The following is a 16,937-nucleotide window of genomic DNA, read 5'->3' on the forward strand; positions in this document are numbered from 1 at the left end:
GAAGGCTATTTATTCTTTTCTAAAAATTTTCCAAAGTAGACACCATATAACCTGTCCTTGTTTACCAACAGTGACTGAGATATTTTTAAATGTTTTATTTCTCATACACTGCTCCCAGAAAAATATACATTCTATGCTAAATAGTACAGCATACTATACAAACCCTGGAGAAAGACTGCCTAGAGTTGACTCCTAACTTGCTGTATGACTCTCAGGTAACTTAACTGCACGTGCCTCAGTTTCTTCTTCTATAAAACAGGGGATAATAAGAGTACCCATTCTTCACTGGGTGACTGTAAGGTTTAAATTAGTTATAAAGTACATGTAAAGTGCTTAGAACAACATCAGATGCATAGCAAGTGTCAATATATATTTGTTATTATTAAACAATAATTTGTAAAGTAGCAAGTTAATGTTTATTAAGTGTTAATTATATGCTGAATGCTATAATAAACACTTAAACATTATACCCTTTTTTTTTTTTTTTTTTTTTTTTACAAAATCCCTACTTTGTAGAGCAGAAAGGGAAAAAGGTTTACTAAGGTAAGTATCTTGCCTAGTCATACTGCTATCAAATGGCAGAACTGGGAATGTAAACCCAGCTAAAACCCAGAGCTCTTTAATTTTCAGAAGAGATTCACCTCTACCCTTTCCTCTCCAGAGCTAATGACAAACAGGTATAATCAAACACAGCATTCTTCTCTCTGCTCCCAGAAGCAGTGATAGAATCTTCTTCTGCACAGGCCTCTACACAGTTACTATCAATAGAACAAAGCTGGCATGAGAAATGAAATCAATTTGTCATCCTTGCTACTTAAATTGCCTTTCATTCAAGAAGAGGGAGAGCTTTTTTTAAAGGAAGGCTATTTCTTTATTATTCAAGTAATCAATCTATGATGAACACAGGTAAAATATACTCACATGTAAAGTTACTTACAGAAATTTTTCTTTAAAAAAACAATTAAGGTAAGTAAAATTTAAGGCTCCTTGTAAAGACACAATGTGGTTTACATACTATACCCTTCAGAATCCTTGGGTTCTACAGAGGTGAGCTGCAACTCAGGAAAGACAATGTCAGCTGGTTCCATATACCCCAGTTTTAACCAAAGCAACTTTGCTTTTTACCTGTTCTAGTTACAGAGTAAGATTCTTCATAAAATTTTATTTAGGGGGAAAGGAGTTTCTACTGCCAAATACTGATACTGAAAAACACAAAACTCAGAATTCACAGAAGTACCATAAGCCTATACTTTCAAAATATTAAAAAATATTTTTGTCTGGTCAAGGATGAAGAAACATCAAAAATAAGAATGAAGAAGCCTCAGGACATATTAGAATCCATACAAAGACTCAGAAGGATCAGATATTCAAAGAAATATCTAGAAACCCAACAACAGAGGGGTACAGGTAACCCAAAGAAGAGGTCGAAATCCACAGAGGAAGTAAATGAGAGAGACAGACACCAGAGTTGAAGAGGAAAAAGAAATCTGAGGGGGTGTCACAGACCAAGAGAGAGGGAAGAAACCCAGAGACCAAAAAATAAAGACCCAGAACCCAGAGTGAAAAAAAAAAAAAAAACCCAGTAAATAGAGATTCAAGAGGAAGGAGACAAAAGGCACAGAAGAGACTAAGAAAATAGTAGGGAAGGAGAGAGGAGTACGACAATGAAAGAGTTATTAAATATTCCCATATACAACTGAACTCATCCATCAATCAAGTCTTTCATCCTTATAATCTTTAAACACTGAACTCTTTCTTCTCATCCTCACAATTTCTAAAATCATCCCTTTAATTGCCTCTTCACATTTCATTTAGGCATATATTCTGACCACCGATCTCCTGTTCGGACATTCCCCTAAGCTCTCCGACAACCTGAAAAGAAACTCATCATGGAGTTTTGAATCCCAGTCTTTTCACAGAAGTTTTTTGTTTGTTGTTATTTGTTTGTTTTTTACTGCTTTGCAGTAAAAACCTGGATCCCACCCAAAGGGACTGGTTTCTTTCAGTTCTCCCAAATGAAGACTGTTCTCACATTCTAGGACTAGAAGGCAATACTTGGCAATCATCTGGTTCTTCACTGCCCTGGTCTCAACATCCTTTCTCCCTCCTCCCAGAACTCCTAAGAGCTCTACCACATGGCTATATGACTCTTTATCAATCCAACCTTGTCAATGTCCTTTCTCCTCTTAGCACCCCAGCCTCCACTACCACCTCTACCATCTATGAAGTCAAACATGTATCTATCTAATGGACATTGCTATTTGCATGTCCCAGAGGCATCTCGAACTATTATTATTTCCTCCCTCAAAATTCTAATATATACCTAATGCTTGTTAGAAAAATGCCTACCTAATATAGGACTTCATATTCAGAGAGAAATCATCTTTAAAGATTTGTAAGAATTTCCTAAGACATTTAGATCCTTTTCCAAAACTGTAGTTCTAAGTTCATTCTCAGTGACTTACTCTTAAGAATTAGAACTGATAATTACAAACCTGAGCTCTCAATCCCCATCTTCTCATATGGGATATATTAATTTACTACCTGGTATCTTTTTTTTTTTTTAAGATTTTATTTATTTATTCATGAGAGACAAAGAAAGAGAGAGAGAGAGAGAGAGAGAGAGAGGGGCACAGAGACACAGGCAGAGATAGAAGCAGGGTCCATTCAGGAAGCCCAACATGGGACTCAATCCCGGGACTCCAGGATCATGCCCTGGGTTGAAGTCAGCGCTAAACAGCTGAGCCACCCAGGCTGTCTTGAGTGATGTTAGCCCTGCCAGAACAATTCAGAAGAACGGAAGTGGAGATTATGAATTAGGCAAGAAGAAATCATCTTTTTGGTGGCTAGAAGATTATGGGAGATCCTGAACCTGTGTATTTCTGCATATCTTCAGAAAACCTTCCTTTTTTGTTAAGGAAGGATCATTATTTTCAGCAATATATCACAGCTTTTTTGTTTTGTTTTTTTTAATGAAGCTATTCAAAATTAAGAGGAATCATTCTTCTCACTTTGGAAAATTTACAAAGCTTAAGACAAAGTTCTGAGAGAAATAAAACTTTAGAAAGTGTATTTCTTTTTTATAATAGAGGTTCAGTGTCTTTCTGGTTACCCAGACTTTGTGCTTAATGACTTCTCAATTGCTCTTTATCTGTAAAACCATTTATGATGATAAAACAGTTCTGAACAGCAACAGGGAGGAAAATCTATCCTCTGGGGTACACAGATAACAGTCTACTATCACTCCCAAGGCAGGATTAAGTGAGAGTGAGGGCAGACTATGATCAAAGTTTCCCCCAGACCAAAATCAGATAGAACCTTTATTCAAAAGTTTGACATTCTTCCTTTTCTGCTCTTTATCTTCATAAGCATTAAATGAGCTAATATTTATAAAGTACTAAAAACAGTGTCTGCTATACAGAGAAAACTATATAAATAAAGTAATCATGAGAAAAGGTTTAGGGGTTTTGTAAGGAGACCTTTGCAAACCAATCTCTATGTAATCCAGTGGTTCATGGAACAAATAATTCTGACCTTTACTTTCCTCCCTGGGGTATTATAATGTGTAGCATCTAATAACAAAAAGTCATGAGGATGCAAAATTCCATTATAAGAGTGCTGTGAACATAACAGATGTTCCATAATTTTATTTGAGAAGAGACAGGAAAAAGTAAAGACATGTCAAAACTAGACTAAAGATTAAAGACATAACAGGCAGTTTGCTATGTTAAAAAAAAAAAAAAAAAGCAGCATGAACCTCAAAACTGGCTTTAGAAACAAAAGAGCTCTTATAAGTATTTTTTACAACGGCTTACAGTCCTTAACATAACCACCTGAGAAATAAGAGTCACTAAGGAGCCAATTTGCTAATTATGGTTGCTAAAACATTAGCTATGACTGACACAAACACATATAAATATATTACATTTACGTATCTACAAGAGGTATATCAGAATCATGGCTTAATACATAAGTACCTTCCCATATTATAGGCTTTGATATGAAAAAAAGAACTTCTAAGGGAATAATCTAAACAAAATTTAATGGAAAACGGTTAAACACTGGTATACTGGGAAATTATAGTTAAATGAAGTAAAAAGAACACTGGGCTTAGAAATCAAGAGGAATTATGGATCTAGGAACTTTAGATAGTATATACCAGAAATCTGAGGTCCAATATATTAAATGGACTTATCCAAAGTCATTTTTGTTTAGCTAAAAAGATTAAGTGCTTTATTATTTGCCCTGCCCTTTCATCCCAAACCAGTGAAGCAGAAATGTAAGGAAAATATTGAATCTGGGGGGAAGGGACAGTGAATGGGCAGAAAGTAGAAGGTAAAACAGAAGAAACTGACTTCTGCACTTCAAACTCCAATGAGCACAATGGCATTAGTTACTGTCATCTGAACAGAAAGACCAAAAGGGTTGGTGGATGCCCAGCACAAAGTCTCCTTTAATTATTATCCTTTGCTTTCACAGAATTACATATGATCATAAATAGTGACCACTTATAACAAGCTGTTTCCCTTTTCCCTCCAATACTTCTACTTAAAATGACATAATTTTCTACCCTCTAATAACAGGTGGAACTATCATGGGGCTCCAGGAGCACGTAAGGAACACAGAAGGTTTAAAATATATGTGTGTGTGTATATAAATACAGAATTAAAGACAAATATTCCAAAAGAGAAAAATTCTTAAAAATTCATTCCCTTTATCATTTCATAAACATTTTCTGACATAACTAATGAGATTCAATGATTATATCTTGAGCTCAGAATCACCAGGGCTCAATTAGCAAAACTTCTGCAAGTTGGGCTAGGGTAGGGGATAGGGTAGAGAATGATGACTATCACAATATTCAGTACGTACTTTCTGCAAGACCTACCTTCTCACCACTTGAGTAGAAGAAATAACGCAATCGGACTATGTTACAGTGGTCTAGCTTTCTCATGATTTGGAGCTCTCGGTTCTGAAAAGGAAACACATGAAAATATTTTTTAAAGGATAAATGCTATTCACCATATTGACTAAGATGCTAAGATTTCATAACATCAAACAATACAAAGAGGAGGCTATGGATATGTTTCCAAAAAGTATGGTCTGGGGGTGGGGACCTGGACAAAATAAGTAGGGAATAGGAGGTACAAACTGCCCACGTGTAAAATAAATAAGTCATGGAGATGAAAAGCAAAATATAAGGAATATAGTCTATAATACTGTAATATACTTATTGTGGTGAGAGTTTCATAATGTATATAATTGTTGAATCGCTATGTTGTACACCTGAAATTAATTTAATATTATGTCAACTATACTTTAATTAAAAATTTTAAAAATTAAAAAAATACCAAAAAAATTTTAAACAAAATAAAAAGTATGGTCTATAAGACCACTGCTAACCTGCGACTGATCTGTTAATAGTCTGTTACTAGTCTAGTTTCTACTATTCTGCAAGATACAGAATTGAACATAAGTGCTTAGAATGTTTTAGAGCAATTTGACAGAATCATTTCATATCTGTGAATCTTATAATAAAGAGTGGGGCTTACATTTTGTATTTTTTTAAATTTCACTTTTCTAGTAACTGATTTGTATTTTACAACAATATCACTCTTTGATGAGCTGGAAATATATATACTTATTATTTTCTATATATAGAAATATATTTTTTATTTATATATAAAAATAAAAATAAAAAATAAAAATATTTTTATTAAATAAGAAAAATATTTTCTATATATATAGAAATATATTTTCTATATATATTTCTAATATGTATTAGAAAAGCTTTCTAAGGTTTTAAATAAAATATATAATATAATAAATATATATTTATTTAAAACCTTAGAAAGCTTTTTTTTTTTTAAGATGTTATTTATTCATGAGAGACACAGAGAGAGGGGCAGAGACATATGCAAAGCAAAAAGCTGGCTCCCTGCGGGGAGCCTGATGCAGGAATCCATCCCAGGATCACGACCTGAGCCAAAGGCAGACACTCAATCACTAAGCCACCCAGGTATCCCAGAACTGGAAATTTTTAAACTAATACTTCACCACTAATAGCTTGAGAAGCAGTGTGTATAATATGTAAGAGATAATCTGGAATGAACTATTACTACTGTAGTCTTTCACAAGTGTAATAAAAATCAAACTCCTTACTGAATAAATGAATTTGGGGGCAAAGGGCTCTGACAAGCCCTGCCATCTTCCAAGATATGGTTACAAAAAAAAAAAAAAAAAAAAAGGAAAGAAAAATCTGAGAACCTCATAAGAAGGGCTCAGTTGCTAAGTTAAAATATGGCATACTAGAAATTGTACAGTCCTGATAAATTTATAGACCACACAAATAATTTTTCCTTTGGGGAGTTTCAAAGTTATGTTCATTCTTCATGAAAAGAAAGCATTAAATAATATGATGCTTAAATAACAACATAAGTTTTTGCAGTCATAAAAAACAAAATAAGTTTCTGCAGTCATAAATTTGAAGAGTATATATTAACAAAGAAGATAAATTTTAGGGTCTCCTGCGTGGCTCAGTGGTTGAGGTTCTGCCTTTGGCTCAGGTCATGATCCTGTGGTCTTGGGATCAAGTCCTGCACCAGGCTCCCCACAGTGAGCTTGCTTCTCCCTCTGCCTATGTCTCTGCCTTACTCTCTGTGTCTCACTTGAATAAATAAAATCTTAAAAAAAAAAAAGTAAAAAATTCTTTTATAGAACATCAATCTTTCATCCCATTACTTGTTATAAAATGTTTATAGCTGAAGAAATAAGCAGACACCACACAATTATACAGTATAATTGCTTTGATAAAGATAGGTCACATTCTGAATTTTGACTGTGGTAGAGAAGAACACAAAAAACTTTAACCATTTCAAAACTATGTCTATTTGCATTTTAAACTGATGCTAAGTCTGGAAGTGTGTCTGCACTTTGCCAGTTCACATCTACGTAGCTAGTTTTGTGGAAGAACTGCTAGTAAGCTAAGACTCACTGCTCTCATGATGTGCATACATTTAAGATTGTTTTTCAACAGAGCCAACTATGTTAAAATAAGCTATTTTTCCGGACTCATTAAGAGAGTTATAAAAGAGAACTATTAAATTCTCAGATAATGGAAGTTGTATACGTTTATGGATACTTTTACTGGAAAGAATGCGTAAGTGAAGCAAATACATGGACCTTACTTTATCAGATTCTATTCTTTTTAAGTCTTAAATTTTCTCATCTTAAAATTCCCTATAAGGTCTAAAATATAAATTTCCCAGAGTAACATTTATAAGTATTAATCATGCCAACATTAGGCAAACAAAGTTAACGCCTGAATGAAAATAAATATACAACTATCACAAGCCTAGCCATTGTTACTGAGTCATTCTTTATTAATTCACTAATGGCATACTAATTCTATAGAGAACACAGCTATTCTACAAATATTGTGCATCTATTCTATGCTAGACATCGTTCATAGTGTTAAAGATATGGCAGTGAACAAGATAAAGTTCCTATCTTCATGAAACTTACAGTCTATGAAGGACAGTGAGGAAGAATGTATTTTCATATACCGTAAGGAGACAGAGTATAAAATGGACAAGCAGCTATATTTTGGATAGGGAAGTCAGAGTATACCTCACAAAGGAGGTAAGATCTGAACACAAATGTGTATGATATGATGATGAGAACCATGTGAAAATATGAGAGAAGAACACTGCAGCTTATAGGAACCTCCAAATGTAAATGGCTAGAGGTGGACGTGACACATTCAAGAAATAGCTAGAAGAATTACATGATTGTAGCACATTGAGTAAAGGAAGAGAAGAAAAGTTCAGAGAAAGTAGGCAGGGGGTAGGTCTATAACCTGTTTTAATCATGGTAATAAACTGAGTTTTACATTAAATGTAAAGGAAAGCCAATGCAGTTTTGATCAGGAAAATGACATAATCTGATTTACCCTTTTAAAAAGATCATTCTAAAAACTGAAGAGAATAAATTTGATGGTGAAAGTGGTTCAAGATTTCTGTTTTCTATCTTTGAAGTTTGAAATGTTTACTGGACATCCAAGTGAAAATTCCATGATTGTATTGAAGCTTGTATGTATCACCTTCATAAAGGAAACTTAAAGCAAGGGAACCCAACGGCATCATCTGGGGAAGAAGTTTAGACCAAAATACATAAATAAATATTCAGAGGTATGAGAAGGAGTAGATCACTTGGAGGAGTCAATGAAGTAGGATGAAAAACAGGAGAAAATGTTATCTTAGAAGCCAATTCAAAAACATTTTCAGAAAAAGGGAGTGACCATTTATGTGGACAGCTGCTGAAAGGTTGATTAAGATAAAAAGAGAAAACTGATAATTGCAAAGAGTAAATGCAGGATGCTTGTGACTCTTACAAAAGTGCTTTAGGGGGAACAGTGGTAAGGAAAGCCCGACTAGAGTAAATTACAGTGGGCCTGGAAGACACAGGGGAAGGAATAAGAAGTTAGAAAGTTTAAAAAGAGACAATATTTCCAGCTGTAGTGGAATAAATAGATGTGGCAAATCCACTCCCCTTCAAAACACCTATTAAAAGCTAGGGTTGTATATATAAAAAAAAAAAAAAAAAAAAAAAAGCTAAGGGTTCCTAGGTGGCTTAGTTAAGTGTCTGATTCTTGGTCTTGGTGCAGGTCACAATCTCAGGGTCATGAGATACAACCCTGGGTGGGGCCAGGGTTCTTGTTCAGTGGGGAGTCTGCTTGAGAGTCTTTCTCTCCCTCTGCCCCTCTCCCAGCTCACACATGAGTGCGTAAGCTCTCTTCTTGCTCTCTCAAAAGAAAGAAATCCTAATTTTAAAAAGAGGACTACATTGTAGAAAACAAACATTTCAAGACTCTAGGAATCAAGGCAACAACAAATCAAGTAGCATTTAATCATGAAAAGCTGCTGGACACTGGAGTTGGGACAATAGGGATCAGCAGCCTTTTTTTTGCCAGAGGATGCTACTGTCTCCAACCACCACCGCCCAGCTCACAGGTTGAGGCAGTTTTACCAGGGCAGAGTTGGCCATGAAAACAAGGAATTTTGCTTGGAAGGGCACTACCATCATTTAGAAAAGAGAAAAACCCATGTCCAGTGGCACTGGCAGTAAAAATGGCAAATCTGATAAGAAACAAAGTAAGAAGAAAGCTCATAGTTCTGTTCCCCTGAGGATAAAGTCCCAGCTGGGGAAAATGACAGACTTGGCCTAACATTTAAGAAATGTAACAGGGAGATAGATCCTAGACATGAGAGGCCCAGCGGGGCTAAATAAGCCCTCCACATATTCCTGGCTGACTGAAAAGCTGTGCACACATGCAGGGGAATCCCAACAGGCCTCTGAGAAAGTAAAAGCTGAGGCCAAGTTAAAAGCTGGCCAAATTTTAAATGGACTCCTCCATCCATGTATAGAACAATAAAAAAATGATGGAAGCCTTATAAATTCAAGATGTTTTAAGCATAATCTCTAAACAATAACTGGTTTCCTACTAAACTATACAGACACAGCATCTGAAAAAAAAAATCAGGCTAAAAAATTAAAATTAGAATAAAAAAATTAAAACAGAATTAGGGGCTTCAAGTTGTGAAGGTATTCTACAGATTAGATGCAGATGAGTTACAAAAAAAAAAAAAGAAAGAAAAAAAGGAAAATCCCAAAATAACAACCTTCAGAGGATTAAAAAACAAAAAACAAAATAATCAGAGTTCAGAGTTGCTACAATGTAGCATCTGAAAATGTCCAACTGTCAAAAATATAAAAACTTTTTTAAAAAGGAAGAAAAGAAAAAAGAAAAAAATGTAAGACATGCAGACAATAGAAAGAGCTGACCTACTCTTAGGTTAAAAAAAAAAAAAGCAGCTAACAGAAAGTGACTCTGGGTAGACACAGTTGTTGGATTTAGCAGACAAGAATACAAAGTAGCTATTCTATTGGAAAACATAAGGATCTAAAACTATAAAACTCCTGGAAGAAAACATAGGGAGTACATAAGTTTCCTGGCACTGGTCTTGGCAATGAGTTTTTAGATGTGACAGCAAAAGTAAAGGCAACAGCAGCAAAAATAAACAAGTGGGAACTACATCAAATTAAAAAGGTTTTGCAGAGCAAATAAAACCATCAATAAAATCAAAGGCAACCTATATAATGGAACAAAATATTTTTGAATCATATATGAGATAGGGGTTAATATCCAAAATATATAAAGAACTCAGACAACTCAATTGCAAAAAAACAAGTCAATTAAAAACTGGGCAAAAATCTGAATAGACATTTTTTGCAAAGAACATATAACAGCCAACAGATTAAATGAGATAGTGTTCAACATCACTAATCATCAGGGAAATGCAAATCAAAACCACAATGAGGTATCATTTCATACCTGTTAGAACAGCTATCATCAAAAAGATAAAGTGGTGGTAAGGACGTGGAGAAAAGGTAACCCTTGTGCACTGGTAATAGGAAATTAAATTAATGCAACTACTATGAAAAATAGTATGGAGGTTTTTGAAAATATTAGAAACAGAACTACCATGATCCAGCAATGACACTTCTGGGAATATACTGCAAAATTAAAATCATTATCTTGAAGAGACATCTGTACTCTCACATTCACTGACACCATCATTCACAAAAGCCAAGACATGGAAACAACCTAAGTATCCATCAACAGATGAATGGGTAAAGAAAATGTGATATAGACAGACAGGAATATCATCCAGCCAGAAGAAGGACAACCTTACATTTGCAACATGGATGGACCTTGAGGTCATTATACTAAGTGAAATAAATCAGGCCGAGAAAGACAAATACCATATATCACTTATACATGCGATCTAAAGAGTCAAACTCATAGAAAGACTATTCTCCAGGGGCTGGAGAGTAGGGAAAAGGGGAGATGTTGGTCAGAGTACAAACTTCTAGTTACAACATGAATAAGTTTTGAGAATCTCACCTACAGTGTGGTGACTATAGTTAATAATACCAAATATATATTTCTAAGTTGCTAAAAGAGTAGATCTTACACATTCTCATCACAAAAAGAAATGCTAAAAATTATAGGGATGCCTGGGTGGCTCAGCAGTTGAGTGTCTGCTTCAACTCAGGGCATGATCTCAGGATCCAGGATCAAGTCCCGTATCAGACTCCTTGTGGGGAGCCTGCTTCTCCCTTGGCCTGTGTCTCTGCCTCTCTCTCTCTCTCTCTCTGTGTCTCTCATGAGTAAATAAATAAAATCTTACAAAAAAAAAAAAAGGTAATTATAAGGTGTGACAGTTAATGGCATGGTGGTAATCATTTTGCAATATATAAATACACCAAATGAATGTGTACACCTTAAACATACAGAATGTTTTATATCAATTCTATCTCAGTAAAGTGGGAAAAATTTTAAAATAGAGAATATATTCAAAGAGTTAAGGGAAATCATATATTAAAAAAAATTTTTTTAAAGATTTTATTTATTTATTCATGAGAGACACACACAGAGAGAAAGACAGAGAGAGAGAGGCAGAGGGAGAAGGCAGGCTCCGTGCAGGCAGCCTGATGCAGGACTCAATCCTGGTCTCCAGGATCATACCCTGTGGTGCCAAACCACTGAGCCACCCAGGCTTACCCCCACTCCATGTATTAAAAATTAAGGGAAAATATGGCAATTACATAAGTAGGAAATTTCAATACAGAATATACTAACTTCTAAAACCTGGAAATACTAGAAGTGAAAGTGTAACAAAGTGAAAGATTAACTGTGGGCACAAGATAAGATTTGAGATGACATTTTAAAAAAAATCTGTGAACTTAAAAATAGAGAAACAGAAATTATCCAGCTGAAAGAACAAAATGAAAAAAAGACTGCAGAAAAATGAAGAGGGCCTCAGAAACCTCATGTAGGATAATAGTACACCTACCAACATATGTATAAAGGCAGCATCAAAAAAGAAAAGAGTAAAAAGAAAACGGAGAAAAAATATTTGAAGAAATAACTGCTGAAAACACCCAAAATTTGATGAGCAACACTACTCTATTAACCACAAAGCTTAATGAACCCTAAGCTAAATGAGCCCCGAAAGGATAAATGCAAAGCAATTCACATCTAGGCACATCACTTTTGAACTGAAGACAAAAAGAAAAAAAATCATGAAAGCAGTAACAAAAAGAAGGCTTATAATATACATGGGAAAAACAATAAACAGCTGATTAATCATCAGACTGATGAAGGCCAGAAGGCAAAAAATAAGATAAAATTTAAAAATCCTGTCAACCAGGAAGGCTATATACAGAAAAATTATTTTTTGAACATGAAAGGAAAAATACATTCCCGGATTTATTTTTTAAATCATTTTTTAAAACATTTTATTTATTTGAAAGAGAGAGAGAGCACAAGCGGGGGGAGGGAGAGAAGCAGCAGAAGGAGAGGGATAAGCAGGCTCTCCGCTGAGCAGGGAGCCCAACATAAAGCTCAAACCCAGGACCCCAAGATCATGACCTAGGCCAAAGGTAGACACTTAACCAACTGAGCCACCTAGGCCCCCCTCCAGATTGATGTTTAATTGGAGAATACTCTACAGAAGGCCTGACTTTAAGAAATACTATGAGTGTTTCTCAGACTGAAAAGAAATGACATCAGGAGGTAATCTGATCCACAAGGAGAAAGGAGATCACAGAAATGGTAAATATAAATAGGAACATATAAAAGACTATATAAATATATTTTTCTTCCCTTAATTTCACCAAATACGTATATTGAATAAAGCAATTACAAAAAGTGTTTTATTAAGTTTATCACATAAATAGATGTAACACACATGACAATAATGGTAGGAAAAGGGGGACGAGAAAATGCAGCTCTATCTGTGAAAAGGTGCTATGTTTTACTGAATTTAGTATAACCTGAATCAGACTGAAATGCACATTGTGATTCCTATAGCAACCACTAAGAAAATAATTTTTGTAATGCTAAAACAAACAAATAAAACAAAACACAACCCTGGACCCTACAATGGTACCTTAAAAAATGAAGGCAATACATGAGAGCAGAGGAACAAAAACATAAGAGATAAACAAAAGAAAGAACACCATGGCACAGGTAACTCCAACCATAACAAAAACCACACAATATGTAATTAACTAAGCACACAATCAAAGGGCAGAGATTGTTAGACTGGATAAGAAAGAAAACTCCAACTACATTCTCTACAGTGCACACATACCTTAAATTCAAAGACAGAAATAGCTTGGAAGTAAAAGGATGGAAAAAGATGTATCATGCAAACAGCAACCAAAAGAGATCTAGAATGGCAATGTTATTAACAAATCAAATCCTGAGAGCTAGAGATTTTCCTATGTCCTATCAGATAAATCACTTCATATTCTAATTCTTTCTAATTAGCTTCATCTTATCTTCCACTCATAACCAATGTAGTCATAACTAGATTCCACTTCTCACTCTTTCTGACCATATTATTTCATTCCCAATTCTAAGCCACTGATCACACCATCACTGGAATGTCTGCACCCTCCCTCCCACCTACACACATTCTACCCATCCTTAAAGTTCCTATTTAACTCCCACCTCTTTCACAAGGCCATTCCTAGCTGCTCTAACTCACCCTAATCTCTGATCTCTTATTTCCTGCAGTATCTACAAATCTTTTGGAATTTATCATATATTCTCTTGGTTTTATTTTTGCAAACTATACTTCAATGGTGTCATACAAAAGAATACTTTTCAAAAAGTATCCTACAAAAATCAGATACTACATTCTAGTAACTGTAGAGAAACACACATCCACACCCACACAACTTGTCCAACTAACCTACTATGTAAGTGCCTTATCAGGAAAGATGAATTTTTTTGTATATCATTCTGTATTAGTCACAGAGCTCTCAAAGTTCTGGTTACTTTGTCTTTCACAGAGTAAATTCCCTGTTTCTGTAATTGCTTCTACCTTACAACTTGCCAGTATTTTCCAAATTGTGGGTTCAGCCAATCAGGATTGAGAATGGGGTGGTAAGGAGAAGAGAAAAGAATAAGAACTTTAATATAGTAAGATTAAGGACTTTTTCACCAAACTTGTTTCAGTTATTTTTCTGTGCACTGGACTGCAACGTAAAATGTATTCCTTACCATAGGATCATAATTAAAAATTTAAAATCCATTTTAGAAAAACAATCTGTCATTGCTTCTCGGCTTTTTGGCTACAATCAAGTGTAGAAAAACAATGTCTATATAAATGCAATTTTTTCCAATATAGGAAAGATTAAAAAAAATTATAATTAAACTACATTCTTATTTAACATTCCCATCTAAAAAAAGAAATACTCAAGATGGAATAAATACCATACCTGTATAAGAAAACCTGAAAGCCACATTTAAAGGAAAAAATTATTCTTTTGGTTTAACCAATAGCGATTAAGATATATCCTCCACTAAACAGAGGCTATGGTTCATTTTCACATCATTTGATACCTCATACTTTAAAAAGTGGGGGGAGGTGTGTGTGTGTGAAAACCTCTCAGGAGCTAAAAAGCATTCAGTCAAAGGATTCCCAAAAGGGTACTTTATGCACCCTTATGTGAAGTTCAATAAAGGAAAAGCTAACTTTTAGGTGAATTAACAACCAGCAAGCTTAATAATACTGTGGATATGGCTATCATCTTTTCTTCACCAAATTTCATTCTACTGATCTTTCCTACCATAGAAAGCTCCACTTTCATAAAATACAGTAAAATAGGATTGACTTCAAAAGTTCTGCTTAAAAAAAAAAAAAAAAAAGTTTTGCTTCAAGGACTATTTTTCCAAAACACATCCTCTTCTTCAAAAAGGAATTATCCAAGGGTGTCTGAGTGGCTCAGTCAAACGTCTGACTTGGTCTGGGCTCAGGTCATGATTTCAGTGGTCATAAGATTGAGCCTCAAGTCCAACTCACACTGAGCACAAGTGTTGGCTTAAAATTCTCTCTCCCTCTCCCACTGCCCTTCCCCCACTTTCTCTTGTGCATGCATGTTCTATCTCAAATAAAATAAATAAAATCTTCCTTGAAAAAGGATTATCCAAAGTTCCATCAACCATCCTTTGTAATCACACTAGGGCTGAAAAATTGTTTAATCCATCTCTAAATCTTTGATTCCACAGTAAATTCAGATGCCCCCAAATACCCTACAATTGGCTAGAATATCATCTCAAAATAACTCCACATGTAAAACAAATATTCTGAATGTGTCAGAGCCAGGGCTCTGAGTGTATGAAAATTCACAGTCCTTAAAGGTTTCATATTCTAATGGGTAAGCCAATCCAACAATTACAATACAACGTGAAAACTCTAGCTCATTCACAAACTGCTACAGGTAAATGGGGATTGGACCTAAGAAACAGTGGCTTAATTAGTACCTTGAAAAATTCTGGAAAGGGACCTTAATTCTGGAAAGTGGAAAGTCTTAAATACAGCAGTAAAGGTTTGAATACTACAAGCCATAAGGAACAACCAATCTGCTCTAAGCAAGAGATTTGTTTTGGGAAGATCACTGGTTAATAAAATAATTTTTTTAAAGAAGATAAATTAAAAAAAAAAAAAAAAAAAAAGAAGATAAATTAAACTAGGCCCTGCACTGAGGTAGAAAGAGTAAAGATAGAAGGAAGAGAATGGCAGATCAACTGAGAGGCAGATCAAGAGTTATTTGATTGCCTGCTGCCATGGGTTTGGTAACTGAAAAGAGGGGAGTGATAACTATCAAGCTTCTGACTCATGTGACTATAAACATGACATAGAGTTCACTAGCCTAGGAGGCTGTTTTGGAAGACGGAAGGAAGGAGTTCAGTTTGGGACACATTTATTGAAATGACTGAAGGACACAGATATGGAATGGTCCAGAAAGCAATCTAATATGTTCATTTTATCCTCTAGTAAGAGGCCTACATGGTTCTTGAAGCCACAGGAGTAGATTAAAATTGCCTGTAAAATACGAAAAAGTAGTAGCCAGAGTTTCCAGCAACAGAAAAGTCTACAAAGGACACTAATAAACTAGTCAGGCAATAGAACCTAGGCAGTGGTGTCACATAAGCCCCATGACAGAAAAGACATTCCCAAGAAGATCCTGGAGAATATCAACATGTAGGCAGACAGATGAAAAGCAATCATACAAGAAACCGAGAATGTGTAAGGCTGTAAAAGATAAACCACCAAACTAATACTCTAGTGCTGCAAGGGTATTATTATAAGGGTCTGCAAATATTTTCTATAAAGGGCCAGATTATAAATACTTTGGCTTGCAGGCCATAGTCTCTATTGCAACTACTTAACTCTAGTGGAAAAGCAGTCAACAACGATATGTAAAGAAATGGGTGTGTCTATGTTCCAATAAAACTTTATTTACAAAAATAGGCAATAGGTGCACAGTTAGCCATCTCCTGCTCTAGAAGCCAAGGAAAGAAAGCTCCTTATATATTCAATCTCTTTTGTATTTAGTATATATATATGTATATATATATTTTTAAATGTACTATCTATATCTATATAGATAGATATAAACATACAGAGGACTTTCTTTTTTTATATATAAATTTATTTTTTATTGGTGTTCAATTTGCCAACATATAGAATAAACACCCAGTGCTCATCTCATCAAGCGCCACCCTCAGTACCCGTCACCCCCACCCCCCACCCACGTCCCCTTCCACCACCCCTAGTTCATTTCCCAGAGTTAGGAGTCTCTCATGTTCTGTCTCCCTTTCTGATATTTCCCACTCATTTTTTCTCCTTTCTAGAGTGGACTTTCTAATTTCAACTAATCTTCTAGAAATTTAGAATAACATTTTTCTTTGACATTACTATAATTAGATAGTATATAAATAAAAAATCTAAATTGTAAATTATAGTTCTAAAATACTGCTCAGGAGGCTTAAAATTTTCTACAAAGAAATCCCACTT

At 34.9% G+C, this 16,937-nt stretch overlaps 1 protein-coding gene across 3 annotated transcripts in view; it reads right to left on the reverse strand.

The window, feature by feature from the left end:
- Window positions 1-16,937, reverse strand: part of GSK3B (glycogen synthase kinase 3 beta) — a 201,717-nt gene that overhangs the window by 100,276 nt on the left and 84,504 nt on the right. For all 3 annotated transcript variants that reach the window (XM_038582957.1, XM_038582954.1, XM_038582956.1), the window contains exon 3: window positions 4,889-4,972. In XM_038582957.1, the coding sequence (XP_038438885.1) occupies window positions 4,889-4,972 (84 nt within the window). The remainder of the gene's footprint in view (window positions 1-4,888; window positions 4,973-16,937) is intronic.

Source organism: Canis lupus, chromosome 33 (genome assembly GCF_011100685.1).
Source record: "Canis lupus familiaris isolate Mischka breed German Shepherd chromosome 33, alternate assembly UU_Cfam_GSD_1.0, whole genome shotgun sequence".
Taxonomy (NCBI): Eukaryota; Metazoa; Chordata; class Mammalia; order Carnivora; family Canidae; genus Canis; species Canis lupus.